The following is a 21,267-nucleotide window of genomic DNA, read 5'->3' on the forward strand; positions in this document are numbered from 1 at the left end:
CTGCAATCTGTAAAGGGAATTCTAAAGATATAGAATTACTGAAACATTATTTGTTATTTCTTTATGCAAAGTCAATTGTTTGGGCATCTTTTGTTTTGAAAAACGTGTTCAATACTATAATACCTTTGAGGCATTAGCTCATTAGCTCAGTTCTTTTTCCAGTACAATAGAAACTAATTTGAGGCTTACAGTAACAAACAGTCGGGAAGTTAAAAAAAAAACATTTAAAAACTTCTGAAAAACCATTTCCCTTATTTATTCAAAATAGACCCTGCATGGCTACTAACCTAACAATTTATTTTATCTGAATCCGTAATCATTTCATCAGTACATATTGTTCTGTGAAACTGTAGAATGTGCTGGATTGTAAAACTTTTACTGTGGGTAATTTGAGGGACCAAGGTACAGCGGTAGAGATGTGGAGTCCTGTGTAGCTGTACGGTGTGCGTTTCTGCTCTCTGCCCAATGCCAATCTTTATCTGGCAGCAGAGCTATAAAGCATGCGCCTGCTAGAGTAATTGGCCTATGTGAGGTGTTCATTCCACCATGAATAACTCCACTAGCCTGAGGGTGCGCTTGCCAGTGCTGGTACTGTTGATGGAAGTGGTTTTCCTTGGTCTCTTTGCCGGCTTTGTCACCTACGACGACAATGCCAACGCCAAGTTTCAGAACAATGAGACCAACCCTATGGACAACTCCCTTTATCGGGACTATCCCTTCTTCGCGGATGTGCAGGTGATGATCTTCGTCGGCTTCGGCTGCCTGCTGGCCTTCCTGCGGCTCTATGGCTTCAGCGGGATGGTCTTCAACTTCTTAACAGCCACCTTTACCATCCAGTGGGCCATCTTGGTGCAGGGCTACTTCCAGTTCTACTCTGATGGAAAGATCCACCTTGGGGTCATCAACCTGCTCAATGCTGAGTTTGCCTGTGCCGTGGTGCTCATCTCCTTCGGGGCGGTGCTGGGAAAGACCAGTCCGGTGCAGCTGCTGGTCATGGCCCTGCTAGAGGTCCCTATCTTTGCTGTGACAGAGTGGGCTGTGCTGAAGTACCTAAAGATCAATGACGCAGGTGGCTCCATCCTCATCCACCTGTTTGCCTGTTACTTTGGGTTGGGGGTCACGTTTGTGCTGTATCGGCCTAGCCTGAATGACGGCCACGTCAAGGAGATTACCAGTTACCAGTCAGACATCCTGTCGTTGATGGGCACCCTGTTTCTCTGGGTGTTCTGGCCCTCTTTCAACTCGGCTCTGACCTTAAAGGGTGATGACCAGCACAGGGCCGTCCTGCACACCTTCATAGGCCTCAGCTCCTCAACGATGACCGCTTTCGCCTTATCTGCCGTATTCAACAAGAGAGGCAAGCTCACCATGGCCGACATTCAAAATGTTACTCTGGCAGGTGGTGTGACTGTTGGGGCCTCTGTGGACATGATGATCTCCCCCGCAGCCGCCTACGCCCTTGGGATCATGGGCTGCACCGCCTGCTTCATGGGATACAGGTACCTCACCCCGTTCCTGGCCCGCCGCTTCAGGATCCAAGACCAGTGTGGCATCCACAATCTCCACGGCCTCACCGGCCTCATATCCTGCACGGCCGGCATTTGTGCCATCCTCATGGCCAACGAAGAAACCTATGGCCCCAGCATGTACCAGATCTTCACCCACCGTGCACCCATGGAGGGAGACCCAAAGCTCCTAGAGCTACAGCAGCTGATCCCAGGGCTGAGGCCTGGGCTGGGGCGCACCGCCAAGGAGCAAGTCCTCTACCAGGTGGCAGCTATCTTCTCTACCATCGGGGCAGCCGCTGTCGGTGGGGTGCTGACCGGTTTTGCACTGAAGTTGCCCTGTCTCGCTACGCCGTCTGACGAGTTCTGCTTTGACGACGAGCTGTTCTTCGACGTGCCCTCTGATTTTGCCAGCATGGGGGTGCACAAGGCCCCCCCCAGCATAAAGGACATTTAGGACAATACCAAGGTCTGAACTCACATTTCAAGCTTCCAGCCCTGTATGGGAACACTAGGTTAGCAATACTGAGGAATGAATGTGAAGGTGTGACGCTGCAAAATGTTGCACATACAGTGTTAGCTCACCACTCTCTCTTATATGACATGAGAAGATGGGATTGACATCTTATACGTTCTTGCCAGCTTTCAAGTTCTTTGGCATTTTGATCAATGAACAAAATAATTATTTGAATGTTTGTTGTGTACAGAAGGAATAGCTGCTGTTAATTTTGGCCTGTTATTGTTATTGACAATTGTTATACAATTATTTGTTTTGTTAATTTTGCAAGATGACAATTTCAGATATGTGCACTTTTTTACAGAGTGAATGTCAGAGTGAGAAATCAAGTGTTTTACTCAGTGATGCTGTCAAAGGAATTTACACAAGTGTCTACTGTATTTTAAAAAGATGAATGCAATAATGGATGATACTGAAATATTCATAATGGTCTGAATTTGTACAAAAATGATCAAAGATTTGACAATACTCGTGACTCTTTTTTTGTAGTATGCTCATTGATGTTTTCAAATCATATTTTTGACTTTATTGGAAATAAAACATGAATTATATTTCATTTATATTTGTTATGCAACTTTTTGTTATTTGTTATTAGACATCATGGCAACTTCTATGAAAGCTTTAGTGAACAAGGAAACATGCATTGTTGATCCTCACATCAAGAATACAGTTAGCCCTACTCCTGTTCACTTGTGATGTTCATGGTCTTGCACTATATCCTTTCAGATATTAGCTTTTCAATAAGCTTTGTATACCTTTTTTGTCTACATTACTGTATGTTGTATGTACATCCATTATTAGTTATAAGGTTAGACAGCAAACACTTTTTATGTCTTAAAGGTTGGCATTATCGGAAAACCTTTTTGTTATGATTCCCAAGAAAGACAGGTCCATATATTTATGAGGTTATACAGGGGACGATTGGTGTTACCTGAAAATGTTTTATGTGTTTCAGGTCCATTGACAGATCTTGAGGAGATCTGCATGTTAAAAATGTGTAATTAGTTTAGGAATTTGGAGTAGCTTAACGCTACGCCTCTAATCAAACTCTCTCAGCTGTCATTCACGTCCAGGACAGATATCTCACACCAGTTTATATCTCACTGTAAAAAAAAATGTCCATGGAGCTTAAATATCCAAGTTGGCTGGACTTCGAATTGGGAAATTGGTCAGCTGACATGGAATACTCCACTAACCTAATGATTTTTTGCTCAATGTGAGCTGAATTTGTAAGACAATGTTGCGTGAACTGAAATATTTAAGTTGAGTTGAGCTGATCACACAAGAGAGTTTAGTTTGCTGAGACCTGTAATGTAAAATACTGTGTTGGCTTGAAAACATGTGTTTCATTAACATATTACCCAGTGTACCTTTCTGCAAGTTGTTTTAACTTTATTTTAGTCAATTTACTTGTCAAAAAACTAGAAAGGACTCAAAGCGGACTGACTCGAAGGCTGCGTTTACACAGGCAGCCCAATTCTGATATTTTTCACTAAAAAGTATTTTGATCAATCAGATCAGCTCTGAAAAAGGTTGGATGTAGTGCTGATTTTCCAGATTATTAAACAACTAATTGACCAACGTTGGTTCAATTACATTTGAGTCATTTAGCAGACGCTCTTATCCAGAGCGACTTACAGTAGTGAATACATACATTTCATGCATTTTTTTTGTTGTTGTACTGGCCCCCTGTGGGAATCGAACCAACAACCATGCTGGCGTTGCACACACACCATGCTGGCGTTGCACACACACCATGCTCTACCAACTGAGCCACAGGGAAGACCATTTAGTTAATTTTTTTGTGAGCTCAACGAGCCATTTCAAGCACAAGATTACGTAAAATCCAGAACGAACTGTGGGACGATGTAGGAAGTTGTTGTTTTCAATGTGAAAATATTCAACCTAGTTCAGCGCAGAAAATGTGATAATTAACTACAATGACCAGAATCCATTGCTCCTATTCTTCCCGGCCCTGCACACAGACCATATGAGAGAGGAATGTACAACACAGTGACAAGACCCGATTGATAGTTGTGGCAGTCTTGAAAGTATGCCTTATCTACTTTGAAGAACTACTAAAATAGTGATTTCTTCAGACAGCTCTGCAGCATGGGCAACTGTGGTAACCCAATTATCACGGGATACCATTTTCACTGTCTGTCTGCTGTCTGAGAAGAGATAACATGATGACATTAAGAAATTAAATAATAGTCATACATTTCAAAAAAAAAAAGTAATATACACAACTGAAATATTGTATTTAAGTAAAGTAATGTGAATAAATGATGGTGGTTAATAAGTGATAAGACTTAATGGGCAGTCACTACGATCATGGGGCTCTTATTAATTGCTTTATTCTGTGTTAGAGACTTGAATGTTCCCAATATTTGGCTTGGAATTTCCATGAAAAAGCTCTAAAATAATTTCAAGGTCATATTTCATAATGCATTTAATGTAAAAAAAAGATATAATAATTTAAAACCGTGATTATTTTTTACAACAGAACCAAAACCAAACCGAGCCCTAAAAACACTAATCGCTCTGCACTCGTCTGATGTGAAAAGATCTGATGTTATTGGTCAAAATACCAATTTGTGGAAATATTTTCAGAATTTAGCTGCCTGTGTAAACGAAGCCTTTATGCAACATTAACATACCTGTTCCATCCTAAATAAAAAATATAACAGCCATCAATAGCCAAATAATTTCCATAGTGGTAATTCTATAGAGCAACGGTAAGGTGTTGTAGTCGCTGGCTCAGGGTTCGAGTCCCGGTTGGGGCTACCCACTGAATTCGCAATCTTTTCCCATTGATCTTAAATAATTCAGCTGAGCGGGTGGGCTTGCATCGTTAAGTTAGTTGAGAGGACTTGAAATCCAAAGTGTCAACTTGAAAAATCAAGGCAACCAGCTGCATTACGATTTGTAGTTAACTCAACTTTGCCAAATCTGTTGAGACAACTCAGGAATGTACGTTAGCTGGTTGCCTAGATTTTTTAAGTTGACTCAATTTACAGTGTACACTGCAGACATTTTGTTCTCAAATTAAATACCAGAGGTCACAAAGGGTAATACTTGATTTCAATTACTGACAAGCGATCATACACCATTAACATCTCACTGTAGTGGAACTCCGTCTGGCTTTAAACAAAAGTGAAGCTCAAAGGAAACATTTTATGCTTAATGAACAACCCTACAAAAGGGATATGAAGAAACATCCATTATAAGAGGGAGAGACTAAAGCTTTGTTAGGTAGTAACAATCCTTCAACTTTGTGTTGGCTCTTTTAGTCTTTATCTCCTGTTTGCAATCTTAATCTAGGGTTTACTATTTTATCAGCACCTCAATAACCATACAATTCTATATCAGCACTAGCAGCTTATGTTAAGAATGAAACAGGTTGAAGGATCAAGGAAAGGCTACCCTGTCCCTGAAAATAAAGATTGATTGGTTTATAATGGATGATTAACAGCTATTTATGACCAGCATTGTGATATACATGTAGGATCTTCAATTGATCACCCTGTGGCAGGAGATCATCCCTGCAATGCAGGAAATGTAATACTTGTAGTGTATTAGCAGTTTAAAAAGGCTTCTGAAGTCTGTAATTTCAACTTGGAAATTTCAGAGTTGATTTTCCCTCACAAAAGATGTGTCAACCCCTACAAAAATGTCCATTAATTATAATCCACATAATAATTAACATCTCCTGTTTCTGCAGGCTTATTTTCCTGCTGTAGAAAACTGGCACAATTAAGATCCTACATCTGTACCTATTGCTGACCGGCTCAAGATGTTATGTTGGAAAACTCCAAGGCAACAAGTACAGTATATGAATCATTGTAAACAGGACCCCCTGTAGATCATTAAAAAAAAAAAATAATTATATATATATTGTCATATACACCGGATAGGTGTTTATGAAATGTGTTGTTTTAAAGGGTCAGCCATAGCACCCCTGTAGCAAATTGGGGTTAAATTCCTTGCTCAAAGACACAGACAAATACTTCACCTTGTCGACTCGGGTATTCAAACTAGCGACCAATGCTCTAACGCCGCTAGGCTACCTGCCACCAATAGTTAGGGATTATTGTTGCTGAGTGGACTGTCTTGGTTGAATAATAAAATAATAATTGCCCTCTAAAAGTAAATTGCCGTTATTAACTACAAATCTGTTTTTCAATTCTGTTCAGGGTTGTGGGATCACGTGTTGGATCTTTTAATTTCCATTACAAGGCCCAGAGTTGTTCCTGGTCAGGTTACATGGTCAGGAAACCCCCTGGCCCCAGACGTTAGGAATAAACTATTTTTATTAGCAAGTCAGTGGTGGTGCTTTTGCACTTGATAAAGCAGTCTAGTGTGTGAAGCCCTATGCTGCTGGTCCCCTCTTACAGGAGCTCTGGGCACAGAGCCATGGAGGATTACTGGTTTCTGGATACACAGGGTCAAAGTGGCCAAAACATTGTACTATGTCCGCAATGTTGATTTCAGACAGATCTTTGACACAATACCATCCACGTTAAACATTATCTTTGGTAGAGAGTACAGAGCAGGATCACTTCAAACTACTTTGAACTCTCTGTCCACTTCCATTTTTGTGGACTTACCACAGCCGTGGGAAGTAGGGGTGCTGAGGATGCTGCAGCACCCCTTGAAAAATCTGAATTAAAAATAAAAATAATACATTTTTTAAATATGTTTTTAAATATATTTTGTTTCACAAAAGTAGTGTACTGGGCCTTTACTAGTATTAGCAGACAGATATTGTCTGTAGCGCAGGCAAAAATATTTTTGCAGCATCTCTGCTTTGGCAAAAATGGTGGTTGTATAATTAACAACAGTATCTTGCAGGATTCAATAGTTGGAATTGTAAGAGTTGTTGCCCTGTCCCTTTCGGTGTGATTGTCATTCTAATGTGTTCAGAAAGAACAAAACCCTGTCCTCAAACATTGAAATCAAAAGGTGGAAAACATTTTGCAAAGACACAAAACACCTACATCAAATTAAATCTTTTTCTTGATCAAATAACATGGAAAACAACCACTATTTGTGCAGTATTAATTTACCATCCTTACAAACCGCTTAATGTAAATGTACATTACTGTATTATACATAGTCTGGTCATCTATGATTGTACCTGTAGACTTTCCATCACCATGAAGAAAAACAATGGACAATACAGTAATTGAGTATCAAGTGGTTTGTGATGATGAGATGTGATGATGTGGCTCAGTTGGTAGTGCATGTGTAACAGTGTAGGTTCCGTCCCTCTCTTCGCCCCAACCTGGGCTCGAACCAGGGACCCTTGCACACATCAACAACTGACACCCACGAAGCATTGTTACCCATCGCGCCACAAAAGCCACGGCCCTTGCAACGCAAGGGGAAACCCTACTTCAAGTCTCAGAGCGAGTGACGTCACTGATTGAAATGCTATTAGCGCGCACCACCGCTAACTAACTAGCCATTTCACATCGGTTACACATGGTGCTTGCAATGTTAAGGTTATGGGTTCAATTCCCACGGTGGGACCAGTATGAAAACGTATGCACTCACTACTGTAAGTTGTCCTGGATAAGAGTGTCTACTAAAAAAAGGAATGAATAGACAATTTCAGCTTTCACGTATAAGTTAGTTGCATAATCTGCAAAAATTGTTTTACCATGTTAATAATTCCTTAATACGGTGTAATCAATTATCGTTATCTCTTGTTTATTAATTTACCATTTTGACCTTAAAGTATTTTCTCATGAACAATTATCGCTGGATTATTACTCCTCTGACATCCTGACTGAGATAAAATGCTGGACAACACAAAGTCTGCAAGATAACAGAACATTATGGAACATCTATATCGATGAACAGTTATCTATGCAAATAATACATCTGGTCTAATAAATACCGGGTGAATATTTTGTGAACATATATTGTACGTCTGGTATTCATTTCAATTCAATCCGTTTAGGAGATTCATTGGATTTCCAATTCAACAATTGAAAATGATGATTATTTTAAATGAGGATATTCAATTCACCTACTGAATTCACTGACCCAGATGATTTTGCTGCCAGTGTTGGTTTCAAATATCCCAATAATTTTCCCTTAGAAACACTTCATAACCCAAATGTGTTAATCATTTGAAATCAATTACATCTTTAACATTTTCATAAAAGTTTCAACAAACTAAAAAACCTACTTCAAAAACCAAGGGATTTAATTCCCTGGTACCCTCTAAATTAAAAGCTTGAGAATGGTTTAAGTAGTACAGTAATTAACCCTAGATTGAAAATACATCTCAGACAAACTGATCAAGTTTTTATTATAGTGATGATAACAAACACTTTGTTAAAGATAGTGATTACAACTTGCAAAGCCGCATGGCTGTATCTCAAAGCCTCGTTACTCACAATCACTGGTGGAGTATTCTATGAACATGAACATAGCAAAAGTTCTATGATGCATTATTACCCTTACAGTAGAATCCGACCATCAAATGAACTGACAAAATAAATGTGCACAGAACTAAAATAAATAAAAAATACAGTTTGTTTATTTATGACAAAAGGAGGTATCAACAATTTAGACATAAACCACATTAATTCATATCTCAACAATATAGAAATGTATTGCCCTTCACAATTTTATCTCCATAAATGTCATGTTCAGTTTAACCTTAATGTTTGACAGTATCTGGAGATTATAAAACAGCAAACAACATGGTAGACACTCTACCCTAACAGGCATCTGAAAATGTGTGATGGAAATAGAGGAAATAATCCACCTCCAAATACCTTGCATGCAGTGGTGGAAAAGTACTCAATTGTCATACAGTACTTGAGTAAAAGAAAAGATACCGTAGTAGAAAATGACACAAGTAAAAGTGAAAGTCACCAAGTAAAATATTACTTGAGTAAAAGTCTAAAATTATGTGGTTTTAAATATACTTAAGTATCAAAAGTAAATGTAATTGCTAACATATACTTAAGTATTAAAGGTAAAAGTAAAAGTATAAATCTTCTCAAATTCCTTATATTATGCAAACCAGACGGCACCAAAAAATGTTGTATATATATTTTTTTACGGATAGCCAGGGGCACACTCCAACACTCAGACATAACTTACACATGAAGTATCTGTGTTTAGTGAGTCCACCGGATCAGAGTCTGTAGGGATGTACTCTTGATAAGTGTGTGAATTGGACCATTTTCATGTCCTGCTAAGCAGTCAAATGTAACGAGTACTTTTTGGTGTCAGGGAAAATGTATGGAGTATAGTATATTATTTTCTATAAGAATGTAGTGAAGTAAAAGTAAAACTTGTCAAAAATATAAATAGTAAAGTAACGTACAGATACCCCAAAAAAAGACTTAAGCAGTACTTCAAAGTACTTTACACCACTGCTTGCATGTAGCCTCTTACCTCCTACTGGCTTCTTGTTGGAGTCTGAAATTCATACTAAGGTTTAAGGGAATTAGATAAGTAAGTACGGGCCTCAACAAGTTGTAATAAAGTTTGCATGGACTGAAGTTAAACCACACAGTTGTCACACACACACACTGCTCGGCAGATTTTTATATTAGGAAGGATAAATATTTTTCTAAAGCTGGCAATTGGCGACACTCTGTGGTTGTGAAGTGAAACAGCTAGACAACCAGCGTCATCATCTCCAAATCTTTCCAACCAAAAACACAGAAAAAAATCTATAACAGATTGAAAAGCATGTCACCAACATTTTGTCTCTCAGACATGGTTGGCATAGCCGTTATTGCCATCCACTGTGTCCAGGGTTTTGGTACGGTCTATTTGCACTGAGGCATAGAGGTCAGAGACATACAGGTCAGAGACCACAGAGACTGAGTCAGCGTTGTTGTTGGCCATGGCCATCTTCTCCGCTTCCTGTGGCCCCTGTAGTTTCACTACGTCAGAGTACTTAATCTGGGGCTGTGGGGAGCTGCGGCCAGACACCAGCTTGGGGGCCTTCAGAGTCAGGTTGGCATAACAGTCCTGACCTTTGGAGGGCGCCTGACATAAGGAAGAAACATGGTAAATTTATGTTCAGTACAATCTTGTCCACCAGCCGGCTCTCTCTAGCAATGTTTTTTGCTTCACAATGAGAAGGTGTAGAAAAAGTAGCACCTGAGAGACACTTTTGACCTGGCCATCTCTGAGAGATGAGGAACTGAGTGGGAGGTCTACTCCTGTCAACAAAGAGACACCAGTCGTGAGAAAAAGGATCCTTACATTCTGCGTCATTCATCACATTACATTTTAATAAGGTGAATGCACCAATTTGTAAGTCGCTCTGGATAAGAGCGTCTGCTAAATGACGTAAATGTAAATGTAATTGTAATGCACAGGCTAAAATGGCGCCGGAGAATAAGGCAGACATTTTACGTGCCCCCAAACCGATTGTGGTTTTTTTTCTTCATTTTATTTGCGTTGATTGTAACTTATTTTTTTACTTACTTTGTACATAATGTTGCCGCTACCGTTTCTTATGACCGACAATAACTTCTGGACATCAGGACTGTGATTACTCACCACAGACTGGCAGAAACCATTTTTTCCTTTAACGAGTCTGACGCGAACGATATACTGCTTTCTCAGGAACAGGCCCAGATCCCTGTGATTTGCGTGAAGAGGAGGCGGAGAAAAAGGGTTTGGAGGGCGGGCTGCTTTCTGAGAATTCGTAGGCAATCGAATAAACCCCCACTTCCTTCCATTCTGCTAGCAAACGTGCAATCGTTGGACAATAAAATAGATGACCTACGCAGAAGATTAAACTACCAACAGGACATTCAAAAGTGTAATATCTTATGCTCCACGGAGTCGTGGCTGAACGACGACACTATCAACATACATCTGGCTGGTTAAACGCTGTACCGGCAGGATAGAACAGCGGCGTCTGGTAAGACAAGGGGCGGTGAACTATGTATTTTTGTAAACAACAGCTGGTGCACGATATCTAAGGAAGTCTCAAGCTATTTCTCGCCTGAGGTAGAGTATCCCATGATAAGCTGTAGACCACACTATCTACCTAGAGAGTTTTGATCTGTATATTTCGTAGCTGTTTACATACCACAACAGTCAGAGGCTGGCACTAAGAAATAATTTAATGAGCTGTATTCCGCCATAAGCAAACAAGAAAATGCTCACCCAGAGGCGGAGCTCCTAGTAGCCGGGGACTTTAATGAAGGGAAACTTAAATCCGTTTGACCAAATTTCTATCAGCATGTTAAATGTGCAACCAGAGGAAAAAAAACTCTGGACCACCTTTACTCCACACACATAGACGCAAACAAGCTCTCCCTCACCCTCCATTTGGCAAATCTGACCATAATTCTATCCTCCTGATTCCTGCTTACAAGCAAAAATTAAAGCAGGAAGTACCAGTGACTAGATCAATAAAAAAGTGGTCAGATTAAGCAGATGCTAAGCTACAGTACTGTTTTGCTAGCACAGACTGGAATATGTTCCGGGATTCCTCCGATGGCATTGAGGAATACACCACATCAGTCATTGGCTTCATCAATAAGTGCATAGATGACGTCGTCCCCACAGTGACCGTACGAACATACCCCTACCAGAAGCCATGGATTACAGGCAACATCCGCACTGAGCTAAAAGCTAGAGCTGCTGCTTTCAAGGACTGGGACTCTAACCCGGAAGCATATAAGAAATCCCGCTATGCCCTCCGACAAATCATCAAACAGGCAAAGCATCAATACAGGACTAACATTGAATCGTTCTACACCGGCTCTGACGCTCGTCAGATTTGGCAGGACTTGCAAACCATTACAAACCATTACAAAGGGAAGCACAGCCGAGAGCTGCCCAGAGCTGCCCAACGAGCCTACCAGACGAGCTAAACTACTTCTATGCTCGCTTCGAGGCAAATAACATTGAAACATGCATGAGAGCACCAGCTGTTCCGGAAGACTGTGTGATCACGCTTTCCGCAGCCAATGTGAGTAAGACCTTTAAACAGGTCAGCATTCACAAGGCCGCAGGGCCAGACGGATTACCAGGACGTGTGCTGCGAGCATACGCTGGCCAACTGGCAAGTGTCTTCACTGACATTTTCAACCTCTCCCTGTCCGAGCCCGTAATACCAACATGTTTTAAGCAGACCACCATAATGTCTGTGCCCAAGAACACTAAGGTAACCTGCCTAATTGACTACCGACCCGTAGCACTCAGGTCTGTAGCCATGTGCTTTGAAAGGCTGGTCATGGCTCACATCAACACCATTATCCCAGAAACCCTAGACCCACTCCAATTTGCATACTGCCTCAACAGATCCACAGATGATGCAATCTCTATTACACTCCACACTGCTCTTTCCCACCTGGACAAAGGAACAACTATGTGAGAATGCTATTCATTGACTATAGCTCAGCGTTCAACACCATAGTGCCCTCAAAGCTCATCACTAAGCTAAGGACCCTGGGACTAAACACCTCCCTCTGCAAATGGATCCTGGACTTCCTGATGGGCCGCCCCCAGGTGGTAAGGGTAGGTAACAACACATCCGCCACGCTGATCCTCAACACAGGGGCTCCTCGTGGGTGCGTGTTCAGTCCCCTCCTTTACTCCCTGTTCCTTCATGACTGCACTGCCGGTCACGACTCCAACACCATCATTAAGTTTGCCGATGACACAACAGTGGTAGGCCTGATCACTGACAATGACGAGACAGCCTATAGGGAGGAGGTCAGAGACCTGGCCGTGCGGTGCCAGGACAACAACCTCTCCCTTAACGTGATCAAGACAAAGGAGATGATTGTGGACTACAGGAAAAGGAGGACCGAGCACACCCCCTTTGTCATCGGCAGGGCTCCAGTGGAGCAGTTTGAGAGCTTCAAGTTCCTTGGTGTCCACATCACCAACAAACTAACATGGTCCAAGCACACCAAGACAGTCGTGAAGAAGGCACAACAATACCTATTCCCCCTCAGGAGACTGAAAAGATTTGGCATGTGTCCTCAGATCCTCAAAAGGTTCTATAGCTGCACCATCGAGAGCATCCTGACTGGTTACATCACTGCCTGTTACGGCAACTGCTCCGGCCTCCGACCACAAGGCACTACAGAGGGTAGGGCGAACGGCCCAGTACAACACTGGTGCAAAGTTTTAGACTGATCAAATGAACCATTGCATTTCTGTTCCAAATGTTGTATCAAGACTGCCCAAATGTGCGTAATTTGTTTATTAATAACTTTTCATGTTCAAAATTGTGCACTCTCCTCAAACAATAGCATGGTATTATTTCACTGTTATAGCTACTTTAAATTGGACAGTGGGGCCAAGCTTCCTGCCATCCAGGACCTCTATACCAGGCGGTGTCAGAGGAAGGCCCTAAAAATTGTCAAAGACTCCAGCCACCCTAGTCATACACTGTTCTCTCTGCTACTGCACGGCAAGCGGTAACGGTACTTGCATTTTAAGGATCATGGTACAAAAAAAGAACGGTTGTTTTTTTCTTTGTATTATCTTTTACCAGATCTATTGTGTTATATTCTCCTACATTCCTTTCACATTTCCGCATTTTCAAAGTATTTCCTTTCAAATGTACCAAGAATATGCATATGAAAAAAGGGGCGGATCCTTAAGAGGTTTTCTTGGTGTAATTACATGTAACTGTGCAATAAATTCTCTCTTAGAAAAAAGTGCTATCTAGAACCTAAAAGGGTTATTTGACTGTCCCATTTGACTGTCCCATAGGAGAACCCTTTGAAGAACCCTTTTTGGTTCCAGGTAGAACCCTTTTGGGTTCCATGTAGAAACCTTTCCACAGAGGGTTCTACATGTAACCCAAAAAGGTTCTACCTGAAATCTCCTATGTGGACAGCCGAATAACTTTTGGAACCCTTTTTTCTAAGAGTGTATATCAGAAACTAATTTGAAAGAAAAAAATGACCTGTTTCATTTCATTACCATTCAACATTACACTGACAACACTGAAACCTTGACATTCAAAATTAAAAACTGAAATTCTGCAAACAAGTAGTTTGTGGGAACTTCTTCTCACTAGTCTGGGTGTAGGTGATGTTCCCATAGATAGGGTTGTCCTCCATGTCCCTCACTCTCAGACTTAGACTGGTTGATTCCCATCGAGGATGAGGAGAGAGGAAACAGTGGGGTCATTAGCAAAGCAGATATTAGCATGTAATAGGCCCTTATGATTAAACCAGATAAATGAATCTAAAGATGAGTAAAGACAATAAACAATCAATCCAAAGCCATATATTTTTCAATATAAATGTCTCTATTTTATTTCTCTCTGCATGTTTGGGAAGGGCCCTTAGGTAAGCATTTCACTGTTACTCTACACCTGTTGTTTACGAAGCATGTGACGAATAAAATTAGATTTGAATTAGGAAAATCTCTATATATGTCTATATATTTGGCTCTGCATCATTCATTGCAGTCCCATCAGATATATAATCGATTTTCAAAAGTATGTGGACACCCCTTCAAATTATTGGATTCAGCTATGTCAGCCACACCCATTGTATAAAATTGAGCACACAGCCACGCAATCTTCATAAATGAACTGTGGCAGTGGAATGGCCCATACTGAAGAGCTCAGCCACCTTTCCAACAAGTCAGTTTTTCAAATTTCTGCCCTGCTAGTGCTGCCCCAGTCAACTGTAAGTGCTGTTATTGTGAAGTGGAAACGTCTAGGAGCAACAATGGCTCAGCTGCGATGTGGTAGGCCACACAAGCTCACAGAATGGGACTGCCGTGTGCTGAAGCGCGTATCGCTTAAAAATTGTCTGTCCTCGGTTGCAACACTCACTACCGAGTTTAAAAATGCCTTATGAAGCAATGTCAGCACAAGAACTGTTCGTCGGGAGCTTCATGAAATGGATTTCCATGGCTTAGCAGCTGCACACAAGCATAAGATCACCAAGTCCAATACCAAGCGTCGGCTGGAGTTGTGTAAAGCTCACCACCATTGGACTCTGGAGCAGTGGAAACGCGTTCTCTGGAGTGATGAATCACTCTTCACCATCTGGCACTCTGACGGACAAATCTGGGTTTGGCGGATGCCAGGAGAACACTACCTGCCCCACTGCATAGTGCTAACTGTAAAGTTTGGTGGAGGAGTTAGTTCCAGTGAAGGGAAATCTTAGCACTACAGCATACAATGACATTCTCGACTATTCTGTGCTTCCAACTTTGTGGCAACAGTTTGGGGAAGGCCCTTTTTGTTTCAGCATGACAATGCCCCCGTGCACAAAGCGAGGTCCATACAGGAATGGTTTGTCGAGATCGGTGTGGAAGAACTTGACTGGCCTGCACAGAGCCCTGACCTCAACCCCATCGAACACCTTTGGGATGAATTTGGATGCCGACTGCGAGCCAGGCCTAATCGCCCAACATCAGTGCCCGACCTTACTAATGCTTTTGTGGCTGAATGGAAGCTAGTCCCCGCAGCAATGTTCCAACATCTAGTGGAAAGCCTATCCAGAAGAGTGGAGGCTGTTATAACAGCAAAGGGTGGACCGTAGTAATGCCCATGATTTTGGAATGAGATGTTCGACAAGCAGGTGTCCACATACTTTTAGCGTAAAATGAATCAGTCAATCAACCTTTTTGTCTCTCTGTCTGTATATAATTAATTAGATACACACCTCCTTCTGAAGCGGGGTAGAAATATCTTCCCTTTATCTGTAACAACAAAAGAGTGTTCTCTGTCAGTTATGTCGATATTTCTTTAATCAGAGGTAGTGTCAACTCTTGACTTTAGCCTTACCTGTACAATGTGTTGCGACACAGCAAAGAATAATCCAGCACACTGAAAATACCAACATTGTGCTGACAACTGCCAGTAGGATCCACAGCTCATAAGACCCGCAGAAAATATCAAAAACTATGGGGAGAACAAAAACAAGATGTGTCTATACCTCCAGAAGACACTCATTTCAATAAATAGTTCAAAGTTAACTAAAAGTACCCACACACTGTTGTAGGCTCACACATGTTTTTGGGGAGCCTACAACAGTGTGTGGGTTCATTTTGGTTACGCTATGTAATACATTTAACCTTTTAACGCTGACATCAATCTTTGACCCTGTGTTTTATCATTTTCAATGGCGTGTATATTTGGTCTCCTTTTAAAAAGGAGACCACAATAGTGTGAGTTGAAATAGATCAGACTTACCTGTTGTTTGAGTGCTGTTGTTGCAGCTGCCTGCCATGATTTAGAGTTTATAAGCCTAGACAATTCATAGACTTCCCTGAGAAAAGGAAAAAGAAAAATTAAATCCCTCTCTGTTATTTTAAAAGATTGATCCAAGGTGTAATTATATTGAAGCGTAATTAGTAATTCTGTACTTAAAGTATTATATTTCTAAGTCCATAATATTTGTATTTTAGGGTATTGGTTTTCGAGTGAGGCAGGTTCAACTAGGGTTCTTTCTGGGTGTGTTGCTGCAGGATGTTAGCCTGACATGTTCTCTTGTGCATAAGCAGGGCAATCTGCAGAAAACCACAATCCTTCCTTCCTATGAAAACAACTCATGCAGAGCCACATTTTGTTAATGAGCAAAAGACAGAGAGAATATTGTAACAGCCGTCTGAAGGAGTAGACCAAGGCGCAGCGTGTTGAGTGCTCATATTTGTATTTATTTTACTCAAACACTATAAACAAAACAAGAAAAAGACAGCCAGCAGTTCTGTCATGTTAACATGAACTAAACAGAAAAGAACCACCCACAAACACAATGAGAAAAAAAACCCTACTTAAATATAGTCTCTAATCAGAGGCAACGAGATACAGCTGCCTCCAATAAGAGACCAATCCCAAACACTTCCAACATAGATAACCTAAAATAAACATAGAAATAGACTAACATAGAACATAACCCAAAACCCACAAAACCCACAAAACAAACACCCCCTGCCACGCCCTGACCAAACTACAATAACAAATAACCCCTTTTACTGGTCAGAACGTGACAAATATTATGAGTCTTACAGTGCCGAAAGTATTCAGACCCCTTGACTTTTTCCACATTTTGTTAGGTTACAACCTTATTCTAAAATTGATTAAATCTTTTTTTCTCATAATTCTACAAACAATACCGCATAATGACAAAGTAAAAACGTTTTTTTTTTACATCATTGCTAATTTATGAAAAAATAAATAAACAGAAATAACATTTACATAAGTATTCAGACCCTTTAATCTGTATTTAGTTGAAGAACCTTTGGCAGCGATTACAGCCTCGAGGCTTCTTGGGTATGATGCCACGAGCTTGCCACATTCTTTTCTGCAGATCCTCTCAAGATCTGTCAGGTTGGATGGGGAGCATTTCTGAACAGCTATTTTCAGGTCTCTCCAGAGATATGCGATTGGGTTCAAGTCCGGGCTCTGGCTGGGCCATTCAAGGTCATTCAGAGACTTGTCCCGAAGCCAGTCCCGCGTTGTCTGGGCTGAGTGCTTAGGGTCATTGTCCTGTTGGAAGGTGAACCTTTGCCCCAGTCTGAGGTCCTGTGTGGTCTGGAGCAGGTTTTCATCAAGGATCTCTCTGTACTTTGCTCCAACCATCTTTGCCTCGATCCTTTGTTTTTATTAATTTTTTATTTCACCTTTATTTAACCAGGTAGGCTAGTTGAGAACAAGTTCTCATTTGCAACTGCAACCTGGCCAAGATAAAGCAAAGCAGTTCGACACATACAACAACACAGAGTTACACATGGAATAAACAAACATACAGTCAATAATACAGTAGAAAAAGTCTATATACACAATGTGCAAATGAGGTAGGATAAGGGAGGTGAGTCAATAAATAGGCCATGGTGGTGAAGTAATTACAATATAGCAATTAAACACTGGAATGGTACATGTGCAGAAGATGAATGTGCAAGCAGAGATACTAGGGTGCAAAGGAGCAAGATCAATAAATAAATACAGTATGGGGATGAAAAAGAAACTGGAAAGAAAGGCGGCCAAAGGAAGAATTGGCTTTGGGGGTGACTAGTGAGATATACCTGCTGGAGCGCGTGCAACGGGTGGGTGCTGCTATGGTGACCAATGAGCTGAGATAAGGTGGGGCTTTACCTAGCAGAGACTTGTAGATGACCTGGAGCCAGTGGGTTTGGCGGCGAGTATGAAGCGAGGGCCAGCCAACGAGACCGTACAGGTCGCAGTGGTGGGTAGTATATGGGGCTTTGGTGACAAAACGGATGGCACTGTGATAGACTGCATCCAATTTGTTGAGTAGAGTGTTGGAAGCTATTTTGTAAATGACATTGCCAAAGTTGAGGATCGGTAGGATGGTCAGTTTTACGAGGGTATGTTTGGCAGCATGAGTGAAGGATGCTTTGTTGCAAAATAGGAAGCCGATTCTAGATTTAATTTTGGATTGGAGATGCTTAATGTGAGTCTGGAAGGAGAGTTTACAGTCTAACCAGACACCTAGGTATTTGTAGTTGTCCACATATTCTAAGTCAGAACCCTCCAGAGTAGTGATGCTAGGCGGGTGCAGGCAGCGAACGGTTGAAGAGCATGCATTTAGTTTTACTTGCATTTAAGAGCAGTTGGAGGCCACGGAGGGAGAGTTGTATGGCATTGAAGCTCGTCTGGAGGTTAGTTAACACAGTGTCCAAAGAAGGGCCAGAGGTATACAGAATGGTGTCGTCTGCGTAGAGGTGGATCAGAGAATCACCAGCAGCAAGAGCGACATCATTGATATATACAGAGAAGAGAGTCGGCTCGAGAATTGAACCCTGTGGCACCCCCATAGAGACTGCCAGAGGTCCGGACAACAGGCCCTCCGATTTGACACACTGAACTCTATCAGAGAAGTAGTTGGTGAACCAGGCGAGGCAATAATTTGAGAAACCAAGGCTGTTGAGTCTGCCGATAAGAATATGGTGATTGACAGAGTCGAAAGCCTTGGCCAGGTCGATGAATACGGCTGCACAGTAATGTCTCTTATCGATGGCGGTTATGATATCGTTTAGGACCTTGAGTGTGGCTGAGGTGCACCCATGGCCAGTTCTGGAACCAGATTGCATAGCGGAGAAGGTACGATGGGATTTGAAATGGTCGGTAATCTGTTTGTTAACTTGGCTTTCGAAGACCTTAGAAAGGCAGGGTAGGATAGATATAGGTCTGTAGCAGTTTGGGTCTAGAGTGTCTCCCCCTTTGAAGAGGGGGATGACCACGGCAGCTTTCCAATCTTTGGGAATCTCAGACGATTGAACAGGCTAGTAATAGGGGTTGCAACAATTTCGGGCAGATCATTTTAGAAAGAGAGGTTCCAGATTGTCTAGCCCGGCTGATTTGTAGGGGTCCAAATTTTGCAGCTCTTTCAGAACATCAGCTATCTGGATTAGGTGACGGAGAAATGGGGGAGGCTTGGGCGAGTTGCTGTGGGGGGTGGAGGGCTGTTGATCGGGGTAGAGGTAGCCAGGTGGAAAGCATGGACAGCTGTAGAAAAATGCTTATTGAAATTCTCAATTATAGTGAATTTATCGGTGGTGACAGTGTTTCCTAGCCTCAGTGCAGTGAGCAGCTGGGAGTAGGGGCTCTTATTCTCCATGGACTTTACAGTGTCACAGAACTTTTTGGAGTTTGTGCTACAGGATGCAAATTTCTGCTTGAAAAATCCTGACTAATCTCCCAGTCCCTGCCGCTGAAAAACATCCCCACAGCATGATGCTGCCACCACCAGTTTTCACCGTAGGGATGGCGCCAGGTTTCTGACAGACGTGACGCTTGACATTCAGGCCAAAGAGTTTAATCTTGGTTTCATCAGACCAGAGAATCTTGTTTCTCATGGTCTGAGAGTCTTTAGGTTCCTTTTGGCAAACTCCAAGCGGGCTGTCATGTGCCTTTTACTGAGGAGTGGCTTCTGTCTGGCCACTCTACCATAAAGGCCTGATTGGTGAATATCTGCAGAGATGGTTGTCCTTCTGGAAGGTTCTCCCATCTCCACAGAGGAACTCTAGAGCTCTGTCAGAGTGACCATTGGGTTCTTGTTACCCTCCCTGACCAAGGCCCTTCTCCCCTGATTGCTCAGTCTGGCCTGTCGGCCAGTTCTAGGTAGAGCCTTAGTGGTTCCAAACTTCCTCCATTTAAGAATGATGGAGGCCACTGTGTTCTTGGGGACCTTCAATGCTGCAGAAATGTTTTGGTACTCTTCCCCAGATATGTGCCTCGACACAATCCTGTCTCGGAGCTGTACGGACATTTTCTTCGACCTCATGGCTTGGTTTTTGTTATGACATGCACTGTCAACTGTGGGACCTGATATAGACAGGTGTGTGCCTTTCCAAATCATGTCGAATCAATTGAATTTACCACAGGTGGACTCCAATCGAGTTGTAGAAACAACTCAAGGATGATCAATGGAAACAGAATGCTCAATTTCGAGTCTCATAGCAAACGGTCTGAATACTTATGTTAATAAGGTATTTCTGTTTTGTATTTTTTATAAATTTGCAAAAATGTCTAAATACCTGTTTTCTCTTAGTCATTATGGGGTATTGTGTGTAGATTGCCAAGGATTTATTTTATTTTATCCATTTTAGATTAAGGCTGTAACATAACAAAATGTGGAAAAAGTCAAGGGTTCTGAATACTTTCCGAAGGCACTGTATATCAAAGGATGCAGCAGGCCTTTTTTTCTGTCTGAAAGATTCTGACTCATTTCATGTTTGTAAGTTTTTGGAAAACGAATGTGCCTGCTGTGCTTGCTAGTGTGCTTACAAAGTTAAAATGATAAAGTATTCTAATTCATAGGTAACATTGTTTTGTTAAAGGGATACAGTATTTCAGGATTTTGGCAGCCCTTTATCTACTTCTCCAGATTCAGATGAATTCATGGGTACCATTTTATGTCTCTGTTTGCAGTTTGAAAGAAGTTGCTAACTAGCATTAATGCAATTGCTAACTAGTGTTAGCAAAATTACTGGAAGTCTAAAGTAACTGCTAGCATGCTAATAGATACCATATACTTCCAATTATTGCTCCAACGCTAGTTATTATTGGCTCACGAAACAACCTCTATTTTACTGGATGCAGGGACATAAAAATGGTACCCATGACTTCATCTGACTCTGAGGAAGTAGATAAAGGGTTTCATTGCCAAAATCCCCAAGGGCAATTGTGAGCTTCTCGCTGTGAAGATGGCGTTGGAGGAGTGGAGACACTGGTTGGAGGGGGCTGAACATCCGTTCATTGTGTGGACGGATCACAAGAACTTGGAATATCTCTGCACCGCC

General features: G+C 41.7%; 2 protein-coding genes across 2 annotated transcripts; one reads left to right on the forward strand and one right to left on the reverse strand.

The window, feature by feature from the left end:
• The first annotated feature begins 488 nt into the window (after window positions 1-488).
• Window positions 489-2,582, forward strand: LOC106565508 (ammonium transporter Rh type B-like). The gene has a single exon (XM_045691587.1). The coding sequence runs from the start codon at window positions 547-549 to the stop codon at window positions 1,960-1,962; it is 1,416 nt and encodes a 471-aa protein (XP_045547543.1). The 5' UTR covers window positions 489-546; the 3' UTR covers window positions 1,963-2,582.
• Window positions 2,583-8,314: 5,732 nt separating this feature from the next.
• LOC106565509 (uncharacterized) lies at window positions 8,315-16,545 on the reverse strand. The gene is made up of 7 exons (XM_045691588.1): window positions 16,369-16,545; window positions 16,196-16,271; window positions 15,788-15,904; window positions 15,666-15,702; window positions 14,057-14,124; window positions 10,162-10,223; window positions 8,315-10,047 (listed from the first exon to the last, which is right to left on the reverse strand). Exons 2-7 carry the CDS (start codon window positions 16,230-16,232, stop codon window positions 9,766-9,768), a joined length of 603 nt encoding a protein of 200 aa, XP_045547544.1. The 5' UTR covers window positions 16,233-16,271; window positions 16,369-16,545; the 3' UTR covers window positions 8,315-9,765.
• Window positions 16,546-21,267: the final 4,722 nt, after the last annotated feature.

Source organism: Salmo salar, chromosome ssa12, assembly GCF_905237065.1.
Source record: "Salmo salar chromosome ssa12, Ssal_v3.1, whole genome shotgun sequence".
Lineage (NCBI taxonomy): Eukaryota > Metazoa > Chordata > Actinopteri > Salmoniformes > Salmonidae > Salmo > Salmo salar.